The sequence below is a fragment of the Salmo salar genome, chromosome 27, assembly GCF_965601325.2.
Source record: "Salmo salar chromosome 27, fSalSal1, whole genome shotgun sequence".
In the NCBI taxonomy this organism is placed as follows: domain Eukaryota; kingdom Metazoa; phylum Chordata; class Actinopteri; order Salmoniformes; family Salmonidae; genus Salmo; species Salmo salar.
Genome location: NC_138317.1, coordinates 26,153,387 through 26,173,499, shown reverse-complemented (window position 1 = coordinate 26,173,499; position 20,113 = coordinate 26,153,387). Strand labels below are relative to the sequence as shown.

At 44.1% G+C, this 20,113-nt stretch overlaps 1 protein-coding gene across 5 annotated transcripts in view; it reads left to right on the top strand.

The window, feature by feature from the left end:
• Positions 1-20,113, top strand: part of pum1 (pumilio RNA-binding family member 1) — a 32,280-nt gene extending 12,167 nt beyond the window's left edge. For 3 of the 5 annotated variants that reach the window (XM_014178114.3, XM_014178113.3, XM_082970141.1), the window contains exons 11-24: positions 5,500-5,642; positions 5,900-6,038; positions 7,370-7,507; positions 7,697-7,900; positions 8,175-8,279; positions 8,509-8,751; positions 8,886-9,153; positions 11,796-11,925; positions 15,046-15,180; positions 15,461-15,598; positions 16,162-16,287; positions 16,509-16,630; positions 17,382-17,574; positions 17,755-20,113. In XM_014178114.3, coding sequence (XP_014033589.1) covers positions 5,500-5,642; positions 5,900-6,038; positions 7,370-7,507; positions 7,697-7,900; positions 8,175-8,279; positions 8,509-8,751; positions 8,886-9,153; positions 11,796-11,925; positions 15,046-15,180; positions 15,461-15,598; positions 16,162-16,287; positions 16,509-16,630; positions 17,382-17,574; positions 17,755-17,886 — 2,216 coding nt within the window. In that variant the 3' untranslated portion in view covers positions 17,887-20,113. The remainder of the gene's footprint in view (positions 1-5,499; positions 5,643-5,899; positions 6,039-7,369; positions 7,508-7,696; positions 7,901-8,174; positions 8,280-8,508; positions 8,752-8,885; positions 9,154-11,795; positions 11,926-15,045; positions 15,181-15,460; positions 15,599-16,161; positions 16,288-16,508; positions 16,631-17,381; positions 17,575-17,754) is intronic. The other 2 variants (XM_014178116.3, XM_014178115.3) reach the window with 1 other exon arrangement.

Sequence of the window (20,113 nt, the reverse complement as noted above, 5' to 3'; positions counted from 1 at the left end):
TAAGTAGGTGTTTCCAAATTTGTGACTGGTACTCTCTGTGGGTGTGTACATTGGGGGGGGGAAGTATGATCCCCTGCTGATTTTGTACGTTTGCCCACTGACAAAGAAATGATCCGTCTATAATTTTAATGGTAGGTTTATTTGAACAGTGAGAGACAGAATAACAACAAAAAAATCCAGAGAAACGCATGTCAAAAATGTTATAAAATTATTTGCAATTTAATGAGGGAAATAAGTATTTGACCCCCTCTCAATCAGAAAGATTTCTGGCTCCCAGGTGTCTTTTATACAGGTAACGAGCTGAGATTAGGAGCACACTCTTAAAGGGAGTGCTTCTAATCTCAGTTTGTTACCTGTATAAAAGACACCTGTCCACAGAAGCAATCAATCAATCAGATTCCAAACTCTCCACCATGGCCAAGACCAAAGAGCTCTCCAAGGATGTCAGGGACAAGATTGTAGACCTACACAGGGCTGGAATGGGCTACAAGGCCAAGCAGCTTTGTGAGAAGGTGACAACAGTTGGTGAGATTATTCGCAAATGGAAGAAACACAAAATAACTGTCAATCTCCCTCGGCCTGGGCCTCCATGCAAGATCTCACCTCGTGGAGTTGCAATGATCATGAGAACGGTGAGGAATCAGCCCAGAACTACACGGGAGGATCTTGTCAATGATCTCAAGGCAGCTGGGACCATAGTCACCAAGAAAACAATTGGTAACACACTACGCCGTGAAGGACTGAAATCCTGCAGCGCCCGCAAGGTCCCCCTGCTCAAGAAGGCACATATACATGCCCGTCTGAAGTTTGCCAATGAACATTTGAATGATTCAGAGAACAACTGGGTGAAAGTGTTGTGGTTAGATGAGACTCAACTCGCCGTGTTTGGAGGAGGAGGAATGCTGCTTATGACCCCAAGAACACCATCCCCACCATAAAACATGGAGGTGGAAACATTATGCTTTGGGGGTGTTTTTCTGCTAAGGGGACAGGACAACTTCACCGCATCAAAGGGACGATGGACGGGGCCATGTACCGTCAAATCTTAGGTGAGAACCTCCTTCCCTCAGCCAGGGCATTGAAAATGGGTTGTGGATGGGTATTCCAGCATGACAATGACCCAAAACACACAGCCATGGCAACAAAGGAGTGGCTCAAGAAGAAGCACATTAAGGTCCTGGAGTGGCCTAGCCAGTCTCCAGACCTTAATCCCAAAGAAAATCTGTGGAGGGAGCTGAAGGTTCGAGTTGCCAAACGTCAGCCTCGAAACCTTAATGACTTGGAGAAGATCTGCAAAGAGGAGTGGGACAAAATCCCTCCTGAGATGTGTGCAAACCTGGTGGCCAACTACAAGAAACATCTGACCTCTGATTGCCAACAAGGGTTTTTCCACCAAGTACTAAGTCATGTTTTGCAGAGGGGTCAAATACTTATTTCCCTCATTAAAATGCAAATAAATTCATTTTTGACATGTGTTTTTCAGGATTTTTTTGTTGTTATTCTGTCTCTCACTGTTCAAATAAACCTACCATTAAAATGATAGACTGATCATTTCTTTGTCAGTGGGCAAATGTACAAAATCAGCAGGGGATCAAATACTTTTCCCCCCTCACTGTATATAGATGTGTGTGTGTGAGATATATATATATATATATATATATAAATAAAACTCAGCAAAAAAAGAAACGTCCCTTTTTCAGGACCCTGTCTTTCAAAGATAATTTGTAAAAATCCAAATAACTGAACTGATCTTCATTGTAAAGGGTTTAAACACTGTTTCCCATGTTTGTTCAATGAACCACAAACAATTTATGAACATGCACTTGTGGAACGGTCGTTAAGACACTAACAGCTTACAGACTGTTACGAACCCCTTTTGCCCGGCAGTCTAGGGAGGATGGAAACGAGACCCGTAACATATCTCATGCAAATCATAACAGTGAAAAGGAACAGTGAGAACTAAAAACAAGACAACCTAAATCTACCGTCAAACACTTAAGGTTTATTGTTCAAACACACGGTAATGGGGCTGAGCTGGATCCAAGGAAAGAACTAATAAATATCAACAACAAAAACCCTAAGCTAGTCTAGCCTGCTTCATGAACAGCTAGCTAACTAACCAATAAAATACAGTGGGTGGTCCGCCCAGTTCTAACTAGGGTACTTAGACAAAGTTTTCCTACGGGTAATGTATGCCCATGGGTGACTTGGCTTGGTATCCCCTTTTCCCACCAACAAACAAACAGTCATACACCACAACAATACATACTCACATAATAACGGACAAATGTGAGATGTAGGCGCAAAAACAAAACGGATAGCTAGAGAGACAACTGATTGGGTTTCTTTTAAACCAAGGGGATGTGATTGGGTAAGGGAAACTGAGCAGGTGTGTCTTCTGATTGGCGACTGATGACTGCCACCTGTGACTAGGGCAGAAGGAGAGAAAACAAATGCACACAGGATACCTGTATCCGTAACACAGACGGTAGGCAATTTAGGTCACACTTATGAAAACTTATGACACTAAAGAGGCCTTTCTACTGACTCTGAAAAACACCAAAAGAAAGATGCCCATGGTCCCTACTCATGTACGTGAACGTGCCTTAGGCATGCTGCAAGGAGGCATGAGAACTGCAGATGTGGCAAGAGCCATGAATTGCAATGTCTGTACTGTGAGACGCCTAAGACAGGATGGACAGCTGATCGTCCTCGCAGTGGCAGACCACGTGTAACAACACCTGCACAGGATTGGTACATCCGAACATCACACCTGCGGGACAGGTACAGGATGGCAATCCCTCCATCGGTGCTCAGGCTGTCCGCAATAGGCTGAGAGAGGCTGGACTGAGGGCTTGTAAAGACAGGTCCTCACCAGACATCACTGGCAACAACATCGCCTATGGGCACAAACCCACCGTCGCTGGACGAGACCGTACTGGCAAAAAGTGCTCTTCACTGACGGGTCGCGGTTTGGTCTCACCAGGGGTGATGGTTGGATTCGCGTTTATCGTTTGAAAGAATGAGCATTACACCGAGGCCTCTACTCTGGAGCGGGATCGATTTGGAGGTGGAGGGTCCGTCAAGGTCTGGGGCAGTGTGACACAGCATCATCGGACTGAGCTTGTTGTCATTGCAGGCAATCTCAATGCTTTGCGTTACAGGAAAGACATCCTCCTCCGTCATATGGTACCCTTCCTGCAGGCTCATCCTGACATGACCCTCCAGCCTGACAATGCCACCAGCCGTACTGCTCGTTCTGTGCGTGATTTCCTGCAAGACAGGAATGTCAGTGTTCTGCCATGGCCAGCGAAGAGCCCGGATGTCAATCCCATTGAGCACGTCTGGGACCTGTTGGATTGGAGGGTGAGGGCTAGGGCCATTCCCCCCAGAAATGTCTGGGAACTTGCAGGTGCCTTGGTGGAAGATTGGGGTAACATCTCACAGCAAGAACCGGCAAATCCGGCTGCAGTCCATGAGGACTAGATGCACTGCTGTACTTAATGCAGCTGGTGGCCACACCAGATACTGACTGTTACTTTAGATTTTGACCCCCCTTTGTTCATGGGCACATTATTCAATTTCTGTTAGTCACATGTCTGTGGAACTTGTTCAGTTTATGTCTCAGTTGTTGAATCTTGTTATGTTCATACAAATAGTTACACATGTTAAGTTTGCTGAAAATAAACGCAGTTGACAGTGAGAGGACGTTTCTTTTTTTTGCTGAGAGAGCTACATATACACACACACACACAGTTGAAGTCAGAAGTTTACATGCACTTAGGTTGGTGTCTTTAAACTTGTTTTTCAACCACTCCACAAATTTCTTGTTAACAAACTATAGTTTTGTCAAGTCGGTTAGGACATCTACTTTGTGCATGACACAAGTAATTTTTCCAACAATTGTTTACAGACTAATTATTTCACTTATAATTCACTGCATCACAATTCCAGTGGGTTAAGTTTACATACACTAAGTTGACTGTGCCTTTAAACAGCTTGGAAAAATCCAGAAAATGATGTCATTGCTTTAGAAGCTTCTGATAGGCTAATTGACATCATTTGAGTCAATTGGAGGTGTACCTGTGGATGTATTTCAAGGCCAACCTTCAAACTCAGTTCCTCTTTGCTTGACATCATGGGAAAATCAAAAGAAATCAGCCAAGACCTCGTAAAGAAAATTGTGGCGGTCTACAAGTCTGGTTCATCCTTGGGAGCAATTTCCAAATGCCTGAAGGTACCACGTTCATCTGTACTAACAATAGTACGCAAGTATAAACACCATGGGACCACGCAGCTGTCATACCACTCAGGAAGGAGACGCGTTCTGTCTCCTAGAGATGAACGTAATTTCATGTGAAAAGTGCAAATCAATCCCAGAACAACAGCAAAGGACCTTGTGAAGATGCTGTAGGAAACGGGTACAAAAGTATCTATATCCACAGTAAAACAAGTCCTATATCGACATAACCTGAATGGCTGCTCAGCAAGGAAGAAGCCACTGCTCCAAAACTGCCATAAAGTCAGACTACGGTTTGCAACTGCACATGGGGACAAAGATCATACTTTTTTGAGAAATGTCCTCTGGTCTGATGAAACAAAAATTGAACGGTTTGGCCATAATGACCATCGTTATGTTTGGAGGAAAAAGGGGGATGCGTGCAAGCCGAAGAACATCATCCCAACCGTGAAGCACGGGGGTAGCAGCATCTTGTTGTGGGGGTGCTTTGCTGCAGGAGGGACTGGTCCACTTCACAAAATAGATGGCATCCTGAGGAAGGACAATTATGTGGATATATTGAAGCAACATCTCAAGACATCAGTCAGTAAGGTAAAGCTTGGTCGCAAATGGGTCTTCCAAATGGACAATGACCCCAAGCATACTTCCAAAGTTGTGGCAAAATGACTTAAGGACAACGAAGTCAAGGTATTGGAGTGGCCATCACAAAGCCCTGACCTCAATGCTATAGGACATTTGTGGGCAGAACACAAAAAGCATGTGCGAGCAAGGAGGCCAACAAACCTGACTCAGTTCCTCCTGACAGAGCTGGTGTAATGGGACAAAATTCACCCAACTTATTGTGGGAAGCTTGTGGAAGGCTACCCGAAACGTTTGACCCAAGATAAACAATTTGAAGGCATTGCTACCAGATACTAATTGAGTGTATGTAAACTTCTGACCCACTGGGAATGTGATGAAAGAAATAAAAGCTGGAATAAATAATTCTCTACTATTATTCTGACATTTCACATTCTTAGGATCACCACTTTATTTTAACTTACCTAAGACGGGATATTTTTACAAGGATTAAATGTCAGGAATTGTGAAACTGGGTTTAAATGTATTTGGCTAAGGTGTATGTAAACTTCCGACTTCAACTGTATCATTTAGCAACTTGCAGTCATGCTTGCATACTTTTTACATATGTGTACTCTAGGGAATCGAACCCACTATTCTGGCATTGTATGTGCCAACCAACTTACCTTTTGTGTGTTCAGGCCCAGCGGTGATGCCTCCTCAGTACTACGGGGTAACTCCATGGGGAGTGTATCCAGCCAATCTGTTCCAGCAACAGGCTGCAGCCGCCAACAACTCAGCCAATCAACAGGCTCAAGGACAGAACCAGCAGAACCAACAACAGGTCAGTGGCTTCCTATTGGCTAGACCTCTCCTCAACTGCTCTCCCATTAGATAAAGCTACTGTCAGACATTTTTTGCCTGTCTTTCAATGCTTACCACTTTGTGGTTGTAGATTGTTTCAGAATGCATAGAGTAAGTATTAATGCAATCATGCACATTATTTGCCCAGTCACATTATGTCCATGGTATTTTACTAAGGATAACACCAGTTTCAGACCCTCTGCCCTCATATTGCTTTGTGTGTCCTGTGTTTCCTAGGTGATGCGTGGGGGCGGTAACCAGAGACCCCTGACCCCTAGCCAAGGTCAACAGGGTCAGCAGAATGACCAGCTGATCTCCGCCGCAGCTGTCAACTCGGCGCTCGCCTTCGGACAGGGGCTGGCGGCCGGCGTGCCTGGTGAGACGCAGACACTCACACGCTTGTGCCTACATACGCACAAATACACACACCAGGGTTTCTGTTGCCCCAGGCAACATAACCCGGGAATATTTTAATTTACTGGCCATTTCATAAATTTACCTGAACCATATGCATTGGGTGTGTAACCCATTAGGTCGTCCACCGACGGTACTCAAAATGACAAATCACATTTAGATTAATTACCATAATCTTAACAGAATATGTAACTCCTGTAATGAAGTAGACAATTTTCAAACATTTGCCAAAATGCAATTTGTGGGAAAACACCGTTCTTAACAGTGCACATGATGAGGTGAACATCTCTGCTAGAGACTTAGAGCGAGGATCTAAAGGTGCAACAATTTGGATGGTTTGCTAATATGACTAGGATTGTGCGTTTGGCTTCTCTCTACAAAGAAAGGTGATAGGAAAACCAAGAGAAATGCTGGTTCCAATGGCATATGAAAGGAAGTCTTCATAAAATAATTGCCTCCATGTTTCCATGGTCAGATTTTGTCTAGGCTACTTTGAAGCAAGGAAAGACGTGCCTCATAATATGAAGTGAAATGTTCAGTTTTCAAAATGCATCCTACCTGCAGCTCACATTGCAAAGCGGTGGGTGACGCTCTGATAACATGCCCATCCTTGCCTATTGCACTTGAATGGGAGGCGCACTAGTTGAGAAATAAAAATAGTAGCTCTTTAATTGTGGTGATCAAAACTGTTTTTAATAAGTTATTTATTTTAGTTGTTGCACAATGACTGGGTTTATAAGAGCACCTTTCACCCCAGCAGCTCTATTGCTGAGGTGATATTGTGCTCAAAATAGGCTCTCTGTAGGCTGTGCACATGTGATAAATACACACGCTCCAATTTAATTCCACAAAATTATGCAAATTAACCGTTAGACCCATAAGCATGACTGTCAAATGCTTTCCCGTTGACTGGTATTTCCATCAATTAATTAAAAAGCACTATTTAGCAATGGGGATTGTTGATTCTCCCTGTCGCCAGTAACAATTTTATTTATCGGCTTTTAGTTTTTTTTAATCTGCCAAAAGCCGGCAATTACCGTTTTCCGGAAATCCTGAGACACACACACACACACGTCAAACACAAGTTTTCCCAAACGAGGTCCTCAGTACCCCAAGGGTGCACGTTTAGTTTTTTGCACAAGCACTACACAGCTGACTCAAATGTTCAACTAATCATCAAGCTTTGAATAAGATGTGTAGTGTTGGGGGGAAGAAGAAAAAAAAAGTGCACCCCTTGGGGTCCCGAGAACCGATTTTGGAAAACGCTGGTTTAACTCGTGTTTCTCTCTGCAGGCTATCCCATGCTGGCTCCAGCTGCCTACTATGACCAGACGGGGGCGCTAGTGGTCAACACAGGATCTAGGGGCGGACCTGTACGCCTCATGGCCCCTGCAGGCTCAGTTATTATCTCTCCATCCGCTGCACAAGCAGGTAACACACTCCTCCATTTACACTGTCACTCCATCTGGGGCGGCAGGTAGCCTAGTGGTTAGAGCATTGGGCCAGTAACCGAAAGGTTGCTGGCTCGAATTCCTGAGCTGACAAGGTGAAAATCGCACTGTCTCTCTCGCTCTCTCTCTCGCTCTGCCTTTCTCTCTCTCTCTTGCTCTGCCTCTCCAGTGGCGGCTGCAGCAGCTGCGGGTGGCGGGGCTAACGGCGGTATGGGAGGCGGGGCCAATGGTCCGTTCCGAGGCATGCAATCCCAGCAGCCTCAGCAGCAGGGGGGAGGGGCTATGTCAGGAAACTCCTTTTATGGATCCTCCTCTCTCAGCAACTCCTCCCAGAGCTCCTCCCTCTTCTCTCAAGGTAGCCAAACAACGTACTGTGAGTGAAAACAAAACGGTGAATTGACAGATGTTGTGTTCCAGGCGAACTACATTGCAGACGTTTCATCGACTTCGCAGTCGGGCATCAGATTCCTATATCATTACGCGTTTAGTTGATATGTCAAATATCTATCCATATGTTAGATCCCACAGGGGTCTGCAATGTAGTCATCCTGGAACGTGGCCAAAATGTGTGAGCAAATATTATTTAATTTACCATTTTAATTCCGAAACAAATGTAGATTAACGAAGGTGGTATGTTTTCTCTACAGGCTCCACCCAGCCCGGCCCTGGCTCTGCCTCTCTGGGGTTCGGTCAGAGCAACTCTTCACTGGGAGCAACATTGGGAGCTACGCTGGGAGGCTTTGGGACCGCAGGTGTGTGTGTGTGACTGTGTATTTGTGTCTGTGGTGTTTTATTGTTTCACCTCTCTCCCTCTCTATCCATGTGCAACCCAAGGCTGATATTCAGTAAGCTGGATGGAGAGGCTTCTCATTTTGTGTTTAACTGTGTGTAGCCTGCTGTCCTCTGTGTACAACTCCCTCTACCGGGCCAACTATAGTGACAGCTGTGTGTGTGTTTTATGGTCTCTCTGTCTCCCTCCAGTGGCTAACTCCAGTGGTGGGAGTGGTTCTCGTCGTGACTCTCTGACCGGCAGTAGTGACCTGTACAAACGCACACAGTCGAGTCTCACTCCCATTGGTCACGGGGGGTTCTACAACGGAACCCTGGGCTTTAGCTCCTCCCCCGGGCCTGTTGGAATGCCCCTGCCCAACCAAGGCCCCTCCCACTCCCTAACCCCACCCCCATCTCTGTCCAATCACAGCTCCTCATCCAACCTCAACCTGGGTGAGTGACGAAGTCGATTAACATGCTGACATAACTTGCATTGTATTTTTGGGGTTAGTGTATTATAACATTCTATCATTGTTATTATTATGTTATCAGTACTAACCATCACTACTCTCTGAACCCTCCCCCAGGAGGTCTGACCAATGGCAGCGGTCGTTTCATTTCTGCTGCTCCGGGGGCGGAGGCGAAGTATCGCAGTGCCAGTTCTGGCTCCTCCCTCTTCTCTCCCAGCAGCCAGCTCTTCCCGTCGTCACGGCTACGCTACGGAATGTCGGATGTGATGCCGTCAGGGCGGAGCCGGCTCCTGGAAGACTTCCGGAACAACCGCTACCCCAACCTGCAGCTGAGAGAGATTGCTGGGCACATCATGGAGTTCAGCCAGGACCAGCATGGCAGCAGGTAGAGACACGCACATCATGGAGTTCAGCCAGGACCAGCCTGGCAGCAGGTAGAGACACGCACATCATGGAGTTCAGCCAGGACCAGCCTGGCAGCAGGTAGAGACACGCACATCATGGAGTTCAGCCAGGACCAGCCTGGCAGCAGGTAGAGACACGCACATCATGGAGTTCAGCCAGGACCAGCCTGGCAGCAGGTAGAGACACGCACATCATGGAGTTCAGCCAGGACCAGCCTGGCAGCAGGTAGAGACACGCACATCATGGAGTTCAGCCAGGACCAGCCTGGCAGCAGGTAGAGACACGCACATCATGGAGTTCAGCCAGGACCAGCCTGGCAGCAGGTAGAGACACGCACATCATGGAGTTCAGCCAGGACCAGCCTGGCAGCAGGTAGAGACACGCACATCATGGAGTTCAGCCAGGACCAGCCTGGCAGCAGGTAGAGACACGCACATCATGGAGTTCAGCCAGGACCAGCCTGGCAGCAGGTAGACACATCATGGAGTTCAGCCAGGACCAGCCTGGCAGCAGGTAGACACATCATGGAGTTCAGCCAGGACCAGCCTGGCAGCAGGTAGAGACATCATGGAGTTCAGCCAGGACCAGCCTGGCAGCAGGTAGAGACACGCACATCATGGAGTTCAGCCAGGACCAGCCTGGCAGCAGGTAGAGACACGCACATCATGGAGTTCAGCCAGGACCAGCCTGGCAGCAGGTAGACACATCATGGAGTTCAGCCAGGACCAGCCTGGCAGCAGGTAGACACATCATGGAGTTCAGCCAGGACCAGCACAGCAGCAGGTAGACACGTAGACCACACAAATAATCTCTCATCAATCCTGTCCAGCACCAAAACGTAGACCTACTGTCTCATCCTCAATGACGTACTCCAGATGTTGTCTCCTTGGATGCTGGGCCTACCTACATGACTTTACAACTGTAATGTTCTATTTATAAACCATGATGTCAGTCCCTCTCTCTCATGTCTTTCATCTCTCCTCATCCCTATGCAGAAATATAGGAACATGTTGAATCTAGAGATGAAACGGTATGAAAATGTAATATCGTGATTATAGTGACCAAAATTATCGTGGTTATCAGTATTATCGCGATTATCAGTATCGCGGTTGTCAGTACGATCAGTATTATTGCGGTTATCAGTATTATCACGGTTATCAGTACGATCAGTATTATTTTGGTATTGTTGAAATGTGCTGGAAATGTTCAAAAAGTACTCATACACTGAAATCATTTCACCAAGTTTTATATGGAAAAACAACAAATAAAATGAGCAGCACTATGTACTTTTTGTTTGCATAAACATTAAAATAATAACATTAAAAATGGCACTGTGGCCATGAGAGGTAAACGTTTCCCTAGTGCAGGTTTTAATGAACACAACCTTAAGTAAGCTAATCCAGTAAACAAACAAGTTAAATTAGCAGCACTCACTTTGTAGTGAGGCACGGCAACCTTCATCAGCCTCAGAAAGCCAGCTCTCTCAACAGTTTGAAATGACATCATGTCCTTTGCAATGTAATATGAAAGGGCTGGAGTGAGGTCTTGAGCATTTTTTTGATGTGGGTGCACAAGCAGCCTGTCTTTTTAAATGCTTGCTCAGTGTCTGTCACAACTGTAGATGAGGGACCAGTAGCATCACTGGGTTTGCCTGCTGCACGCCCACTCTGTAGACAGGGAATAGCAAATGTATTATTATTGGTGTTACATTATAATTATTATTACACACACACAGTCCATCTTCTGTGTTGCATTTGAGTATATGCAATGACCCCATGCACAATTTACATAAATACAAATGAGTCCTGAGAAGACACTGATAGTAATTGCAATGAGCCCAACAATTGTCTTGTACATCAGTCTATAGTGTTTCTCCTGTTGGAACGCTTTTACAACCAAGTCGACGACTGACAGATTCTAAATGAACAGAATGTGTTGGTTGGGTAACTAAACTACATAACGTGTTATGTGTAATGGGTGAATAGAGTCTGCAGACAACGCATACAGCAGCAGAACAACGTGTAGTGTTTTTACAATAGTAGGTAACACTGAAAGCTTCAGCTTACCTTATTGACAAGCTATTAGCAAGTTAGACGGACAAACCATGACATTTTCCCCCATTCCGAAGTCCCCACATCATGCATTGAGCTGACAGTTAATTGGCCTTGCATTCACTATAAATTAGAGGGTGGTAGTCACGAAGACCACTCAAGAGATTTGAAGTGTTGCATGTTCTGCAGACAGGGTGACCATCTTCGATTAAGTTTCCCTCGGCACTCTTGTAAAACCCCAAATAAGAGCACACTTCAGATTTGGTCCTGTTAGAAGGCTGAAAAATCTCTCGAGCGCTGTCACTGCCTTCCTCCATATTTTCACACAAAACAAACCCCACGTTGCATGCTGCGCCTGCGTCAGACTGTTGCGAACTTTGGTTGATGCTCGACAGTATTTACCGTGAGTTTTTCAAACTGTGGTAATCAAATTATTTAATTGATAATTAAAGTTAGAACCGGTAATACTACTCGTTGGGAATTTTACCGTGGTTTATCGTAAAACCGGTAACCGTTTCATCCCTAGTTGAATCAAAGATGATAATGAGAAGAACTATTTTCCCCCCTCCAGGTTTATCCAGTTGAAGTTGGAGAGGGCCAGCTCAGCGGAGCGTCAGCTGGTCTTCAGTGAGATCCTCCAGGCTGCCTATCAACTCATGGTCGACGTCTTCGGAAACTACGTCATCCAGAAGTTCTTTGAGGTTTGTGTGAACGTTATGTTGGTATCAGACCCGTGTGTGTGTATGTGGGCAATTGTGTGTTTTTTGCCAGGTACCTAATCCAGAAGTTCTTTGAGTTGTGTGTATTGGGGGGGGGGGTCATTTCTAACAGGCCTGTACCTGTGTGTAAATTGTGTGTTTTGACTGCTACAGTACCTTCAGAAAGTATTCATACATACCCCTTGAATATATTCCCAATTTGTTGTTACAGCCTGAATTCAAAATGAATAAATATTTTTTTTCTTCTACACACTACACTATAATGACAAAGTGAAAACAGGATTTTAGAGACTTACTCAAAGACTCACAGTGATTACAGCTGTGAGTCTTTCTGGGCAAGTCTCTGTAAGAGCTTTGTAAATCTGGATTGTAGAATATTTTCCAATTTTTATAATTTTTTTAATTCTTCAATCTTTGTCAGATTGGCCATTGATAGAAAGCCATTTTCAAGTCTTGCATAGATTTTCAAGCCGATTTAACCTGTTGGGGATAGGGGGCAGTATTTGCACGGCCGGATAAAAAACGTACCCGATTTAATCTGGTTACTACTCCTGCCCAGTAACTAGAATATGCATATAATTAGTAGATTTGGATAGAAAACACTCTAAAGTTTCTAAAACTGTTTGAATGGTGTCTGTGAGTATAACAGAACTCATATGGCAGTCAAAACCCTGAGACAAATCCTAACAGGAAGTGGAAATCTGATTTGTGGAATCACTTCAAGCCTTTGCCATTGAAACACACAGGGACTTATTAATCATTTAGCACTTCCTAAGGCTTCCACTAGATGTCAACAGTCTTTACAAAGTGGTTTGGTAGAAACTGACCCAAAGAGAGGCTTGGGAAGTTGGTCACAGGGGGAGGGCCATTACTACTATGATGCGGGCGCCCATGGGAACCCTTTTGTTCCGAAACGTTTAGTAAGACAATGCAATCGTCCGCCTTGAATATTATCGAAGCGCTGGTTGAAAAAGGCCCTAAAGATTTATGTTATACAACGTTTGACATGTTTGAACTAACGTAAATATATATTTTTTGGCACATTCGTGACGACAATTCCCGCGCGCTTCAGTACATTATGAGTTGCCTTCGGAACGCGCTAACAAGAAGGAACTATTGGGACATAAATTATTAACTTTTTCGAACAAAACTACATTTGTTGTGGACCTGGGATTCCTGGAAGTGCCTTCTGATGAAGATAATCAAAGGTAAGGGAATATTTACAATAGTATATTTGATTTTAGATGGTTCCAAGATGGCGCTAACATGTATCGCCTAGCCTATTTTTCTGAGCATACCACGTCGTTTATTGCAAAGTGTGATTTCCCAGTAAAGTTATTTTTAAATCTGGCAATGCGGTTGCATTCACGAGATGTTAATCTATAATTCTTTGAATGACAATATTACATTTTAACAATGTTTTCGAATAGTAATTTTGTAAATTGTAGCGCTGATTCACCGGAAGCATTTGAGGGAAAATATTTTCTGAACGTCACGCACCGATGTAAAATGCTGTTTTTATATATAAATATGAACTTTATCGAACAAAAAATGCATGTATTGTGTAACATGATGTCCTAGGAGTGTCATCTGATGAAGATTGTCAAAGGTTAGTGCTGCATTTAGCTGTGTTTTGGGTATTTGTGATGCATCTAGTTGCTTTGAAAATGGCAGTGATTTTTTTTTGGCAGGGTACTCTCCTAACATAATCTAATGTTTTGCTTTTGCTGTAAAGCCTTTTTGAAATCGGACAACGTGGTTCGATTCAGGAGAGGTGTATCTATAAAATGGTGTAAAATAGTCATATGTTTGAGAAATTGAAGTTATAGCATTTATGAGGTTTTGTATTTCGCGCGACGCGATTCCACTGGCTGTTGACTAGGGTCCCACGTTCCCAGACAGGTTAAGGTAACTGTAACTAAGACACTCAGGAACATTTCAATGTCGTCTTGGTAAGCAACTCCAGTGTATATTTGGCCTTGTGTTTTAGGTTGTTGTCCTGCTGAAAGATGAATTTGTCTCCCGGTGTCTGTTGGAAAGCAGACTGAACCAGGTTTTCCTCTAGGATTCTGCTTGTGCTTAGCTCTATTCCGTTTATTTTTGTCCTGTAACCATATTCCTTGCCTATTTACAAGCATACCCATAACATGATGCAGCCGCCACCATTCTTGAAAATATGAAGAGTGGTACTCAGTGATCTGTTGGGTTTGCCCCTTAGTAATTTTTTGTATTCAGGACATAAAGTTAATTTATTTGGCACATTTTTTTTGCAGTATTACTCTAGTGCATTATTGCAAACAGGATGCATATTTTGGTATATTTTTATTCTTTACGGTCTTCCTTTTTCACTCTGTCAATTAAGTTAGTATTGTGGAGTAATTACAATGTTGTTGATCCATCGTCTGTTTTCTCCTATCACAGCCATTAAACTCTGTAACTGTTTTAAAGTCACCATTGCCTCATAGTAAAATCCCTGAGTGATTTCCTTCCTTTCCGGCAACTGAGTTAGGAAGGACGCCTGTATCTTTGGGTGCATTGATACACCCAAAGTGTAATTAATATCTTGACCATGCTAAAAGTGATATTCAATGTCTACTTCTTGTATTTTTACCCATCTACCAATAGGTGCCCTTTACAAGGCATTGGAAATCCTCGCTGGTTTTTGTGGTTAAATCTGTTTGAAATTCACTGCTTACAGATAATTGCGTTTGTGGGGTACAGGTGTTAGGTAGTCATTTAAAAAAAGAATGTTAAACACTTATTGCACACAGCCCATGCAACTTATGGGACTTGTTAAACACATTTTTATTCCTGAACTAATATAGGCTTGCCTTAACAAAGGGGTTGAATACTTATTGACTCAAGACATTTCAGCTTTTCATTTAACATTTTTGAAAATGTAATTCCACCTTGACATTATGGGGTATTGTGTGTAGGTCAGTGACACAGCTCAATTTAGTCCATTTTAAATTCAGGCTGTAACACAACAATATGGGGGGAAAGTCAAGGGGTGTGAATACTTTTTTTGAAGGCACTGTACATCATCCAGAAGTGTTTGTTAGCTGTTCTGTCTCTTCTCCCTCTCGGTCTTCCTCTGTGTAGTTTGGCAGTCTGGACCAAAAGCTTGCTCTAGCAGAGAGGATCAGGGGTCATGTCCTGTCTCTGGCCCTGCAGATGTATGGCTGTAGAGTCATACAGAAGGCCCTGGAGTTCATCCCCTCAGACCAACAAGTTATAGTACGTATTGTACTGCCGTGTGTGTGTGCACATCGTTTATGTCTGTGTATGAGGAGCCTCCAAGAAAATAGCAACTATTGACTGTGCTTTGGTGTGTTCATCTATCTCTAACTGTGTGTGTGTGTGTGTGTGTGTGTGTGTGTGTGTGTGTGTGTGTGTGTGTGTGTGTGTGTGTGTGTGTGTGTGTGTGTGTGTGTGTGTGTGTGTGTGTGTGTGTGTGTGTGTGTGTGTGTGTGTGTGTGTGTGTGTGTGTGTGTGTGTGCGCGTGCGTGCGTTGCAGAGTGAGATGGTGCGAGAGCTGGACGGCCATGTATTGAAGTGTGTGAAGGATCAGAACGGCAACCACGTGGTGCAGAAGTGTATTGAGTGTGTTCAGCCCCACGCACTACACTTCATAATAGACGCCTTCAAGGGACAGGTGGGTCACATTCCTGCGTGTTTCCATTCCCACTCACGAGGTAGTTGTGTAAACGTTAGTGATTGTTTAGTTAAGTAGGTCATTGGGAATTGGCTTTCATCAGTTTTTCACTGGTGTGGGTGTGTGAATGAGCCATCAGTTATGTCAGGTGTGTTATTAAGGTGTGGGTGTGTGAATGAGCCATCCGTTATGTCAGGTGTGTTATTAAGGTGTGTGTGTGTAAATGAGACATCTGTTATGTCAGGTGTGTTATTAAGGTGTCTGAATGAGCCATCCGTTATGTCAGGTGTGTTATTAAGGTGTGGGTGTGTAAATGAGCCATCCGTTATGTCAGGTGTGTTATTAAGGTGTGGGTGTGTAAATGAGCCATCCGTTATGTCAGGTGTGTTATTAAGGTGTGGGTGTGTGAATGAGCCATCCGTTATGTCAGGTGTGTTATTAAGGTGTGGGTGTGTGAATGAGCCATCAGTTATGTCAGGTGTGTTATTAAGGTGTGGGTGTGTGAATGAGCCATCAGTTATGTCAGGTGTGTTATTAAGGTGTGTGTGTGTGTGTCTCTGCAGGTGTTTGCCCTCTCCACCCACCCCTACGGCTGTAGAGTGATCCAGCGTATTCTAGAACACTGCCTTCCAGACCAGACCCTGCCCATTCTGGAGGAGCTGCACCAACACACTGAACAACTGGTGCAGGTAACACCCGCCACCACCGGTTTCAACAGACATTTTGTTGCAAAACTGTTAAATGTTTGTTTTGCATCTGCTGATGTCCAGATCAGGATGTTGTCATCACACTGACATTCTGTACTGTATTTAAGGCTGGAACTGGTTGAACAAATGTTCAGCCTTGTCAAGTAGCTAAATGCCAAACTGTATGTAAATCTCTCTCACCCCCTCTCTCTCTCTCTGTCCAGGACCAGTATGGTAACTATGTGATCCAGCATGTATTAGAACACGGCAGAGCGGAGGACAAGAGTAAGATAGTGGCTGAGATCAGAGGAAACGTACTGGGGCTCAGCCAACACAAGTTTGCTAGGTACAGTCTCGCACATCAAGCAATCATATTGGCTTATCATTTTCTTGTCATTGACCAAATTTCAGGTCTGCTCAGCGCAAACCGCTTTAAGTTACAGTAATAACAGTGGCCAAGTAGGCTATTTGATCATAATGTAGGCCTACCAGAGTGACATACCATCAAAAACAATGGAGAATACGCATCCCATAACATTTTAACATGGAATTAACCATTATATCATTCAGCCTACAGTAGCAGACAATGTGTGGTGTTCAATGTAGGCCTACATTCCATGAGACCTTTGATAATAACATGCAGGGATTGACATGAACCTGTTTATTTACTTGTCCTTCAGACTGAAGATGTGTTTGATGCAAGAAACCACTGTACAAAATAAAATGATTTATTATTCGCCACCATTATTACAGAAAATCCTACTCCAATGCGCTCTGCCTACAAGAAAATATCTTGCGCAATTTTGTTTGTGTGTTGCGTTGAAAGTGGCTAATCTTGAGTTGATTCGATCACAATTCCCACATAGGTAGTGTTAACTAAAAGGGAAAACTAGTGAAGTTAAATCTCGTGCTTCTCTGCACGGGTTGATATTTATTCTGTGACAGTCCCAGGAGAGCTGCGTGCCCGTGTGTAGCTTAGAGGGAACATTGTTTAGAAACCCTTTTTCTATCTGTGGTTGTCACAAAGTTACAGTTAACCTGGCCTAGAACGCAGAAGGCCAAGCAGAATCCGTGGCTAACCCAGCCTCTCTCCGCAGTAACGTGGTGGAGAAGTGTGTGAGCCATGCGTCCCGTGCAGAGCGGGCCGTGTTGATAGACGAGGTGTGTAGCCTGACGGAGGGGCCCCACAGCGCCTTGTACACCATGATGAAGGACCAGTACGCCAACTACGTGGTTCAGAAGATGATTGACGTGGCTGAACCAACACAGAGGAAGATCGTAATGCACAAGGTTGGGACGTGTGTGTGTGTGTGTGTGTGTGTGTTTGAAAGAGAGAAGTAGTGTGAGTGTGTGTGATTTATTTTGTATAGCGGTTTTTCGTTGGTGTTATCTCAAAGCTCTAGAAATATATGTATCGATGGTTATGCAATTGTGTGTGTGTACTTATTTCTCCCTCTCTCTCCCCATCAGATCCGGCCCCACATCTCCACTCTGAGGAAGTATACGTATGGCAAACACATCCTGGCTAAGCTGGAGAAATACTACATGAAGAATGGAGTGGACCTGGGCCCTCTCTGTGGCCCTCCCAATGGCATCATGTAAACTACTACCCTTACGCCCTAACCCTTAAGGACAAGATGGACCAACATGTACGTTGGGCGTGTGCAGTAGATCACCTGCTGGGTGTTCGAGGAACGGTGGCCATTCAACATAAAGGCCGACCACCCTTTCTCTGTGCACAGCTGACGTTGTATTGGAATGTCTTGTCTTCTGTATCATAACCCCTGGCCTATACCCTACATGAAGAACGGAGTGGCCCGCCGAGTGGCATCGTGTAAACTACTATCCATATATACCCCATTATTCCCGACACCTGTAACCCTATACCCCCTCCTCCCCTTTATTCCCCTCCTAATGAGATCATGTAAACTACTATCCTACCCCCCAATTACATCATGTAGAACCCTCTTTAAATACTCCAACCCTCCCGCTCACTCTTACCCCCCTGGTAGCCCATTGGGAGGGGCCTGTCTAAACAGGAAGCCTTGGTTAATTTAGCCCCTCCAACCCAAGCATCCCCCCCCTCCATTCCTTCTCCCTTTTCTTTGTTTTCCTTTATTCCTCTTTTAAATAAATTACAATCATTTAACTTTGTTGCTACTGCTGCGGCGCACACACTGTCCTATCGCAAGTATGGGATGGAAGAAACGTATTTAATTTGTCTGACGTCGTCACCGACTCCGACAACACACACCGTACACGCACACCACACACACATGCTACACACGCACGCCATGAGCTTACCAGCACACAGATCATTTAGCATGGGAGATTCGTTTCCGGTCTTGCTTCTATATATAGCGTGTATACTTGGTGTAGACCTTTGCATATATATATATAAATATATATATAAAACTTTGTAGTTTTTCTGGTTTTTGATGTTGAATCTGTATCTATAATGTATCCTAGTAGTGAACACATATTTCTGACTGTATAATTGTACATTTGTAAACCCTTGTAATGTAAAAGTGATTTACCACCCTTTTTGGTATCAGACGATATAAAAAAAAAAAAAAAACTCACACAAAAAACTAAAATCTTAGAAAAACTATTGTGCATTTCAGTGTATATTCTCACCTCCTTGGTTGTGACATATAAGTTGTTGTATATTGTAAATTGTAATATCAAATTTTTGTTTTGAAAAGCCCTTTCTATACTGCGTAGTACTTGTACAAAGCCCCCCCCCCACCACCACCCTCTGGTTTGACCTTCTACTCACTGCTTCAATAGAATTCACTTCCCCAACCCCTGAACTACACCACCTCCACAACCCTCAAACTACACTGCAAACGTGGCTTCTCCATTTACTAAACATCCGTTAGCCACAGTTGAAACAAATCCACTGAAATCAACGAGACAACTCTTTTTACACTTCAAGTATTTAAAACGCAGAGAGAGACCTGGCGTCTGACTGAAGTGTAAATAACTGTTAAAGTGGTTTCCCCTTCTGGTGTAGCAGTCCAAAAACATTACGCTTATGGAACACGCAAAAGGTTTGCGGTGTAGTTTGGGGATTGTTACCACCACCACCACAGGACACACTGTTTAGTAGTAGTAATTTCTGCTTTAACATGAAGCTGTATTTGTTTTTTAGATCTTTTATAGGAATTCTGAGGGAAGAGGGTGAGGGGCCACGAGTTTAAAGGTAGACGCCGTGATATGACATCATGCACAACGGAGCGACTTCCTGCTTGCAGACGTCTGTAACAACCTATTTCAAATCTGCCAACACTACCACTATTGGCTCTTCTTTAGGCATGATATATGAAAAGTGTTGTTACTTAAGTCTCGAAGAAGGAAGTAGCTCTACTGTGTAGTGTCATCGCTGAGTCTACCTCAAACCCCTCTATCTGCCCAGTCTCCTCCTCTCTCAGGGGGGTAAAGTGAAACCATGGGTTGTACAGAAAAGAGGAGAGTGGTGTGTGTTTGTTTTTTTTGACCTATATTAGTCCTGTAAAAGTGATGTATCATATCATATATGTCCATGTCCCCCGGGAAAAGACCGGGCGTCGCCTGTCTTGCCCTCTGTAACCATGATTACCGCTGTGGCAGACGGCAGTGACACGGTGTACATTTGGGGCAGCGAGCCTTGTGTATATGACTAGGAGCACCACCTGTAACCATAATGTGTATAGTTATAACAGAAACCTGTGTATGTTTATTGCCTGGGCAACTATTTTTTGTAACTCCTGTTGTAGATTGTCTCTAAACAATGATGTGAGTCTTTATTTTGAAACAAAACTGAACAAAAAAACACTCAAAATTTGAA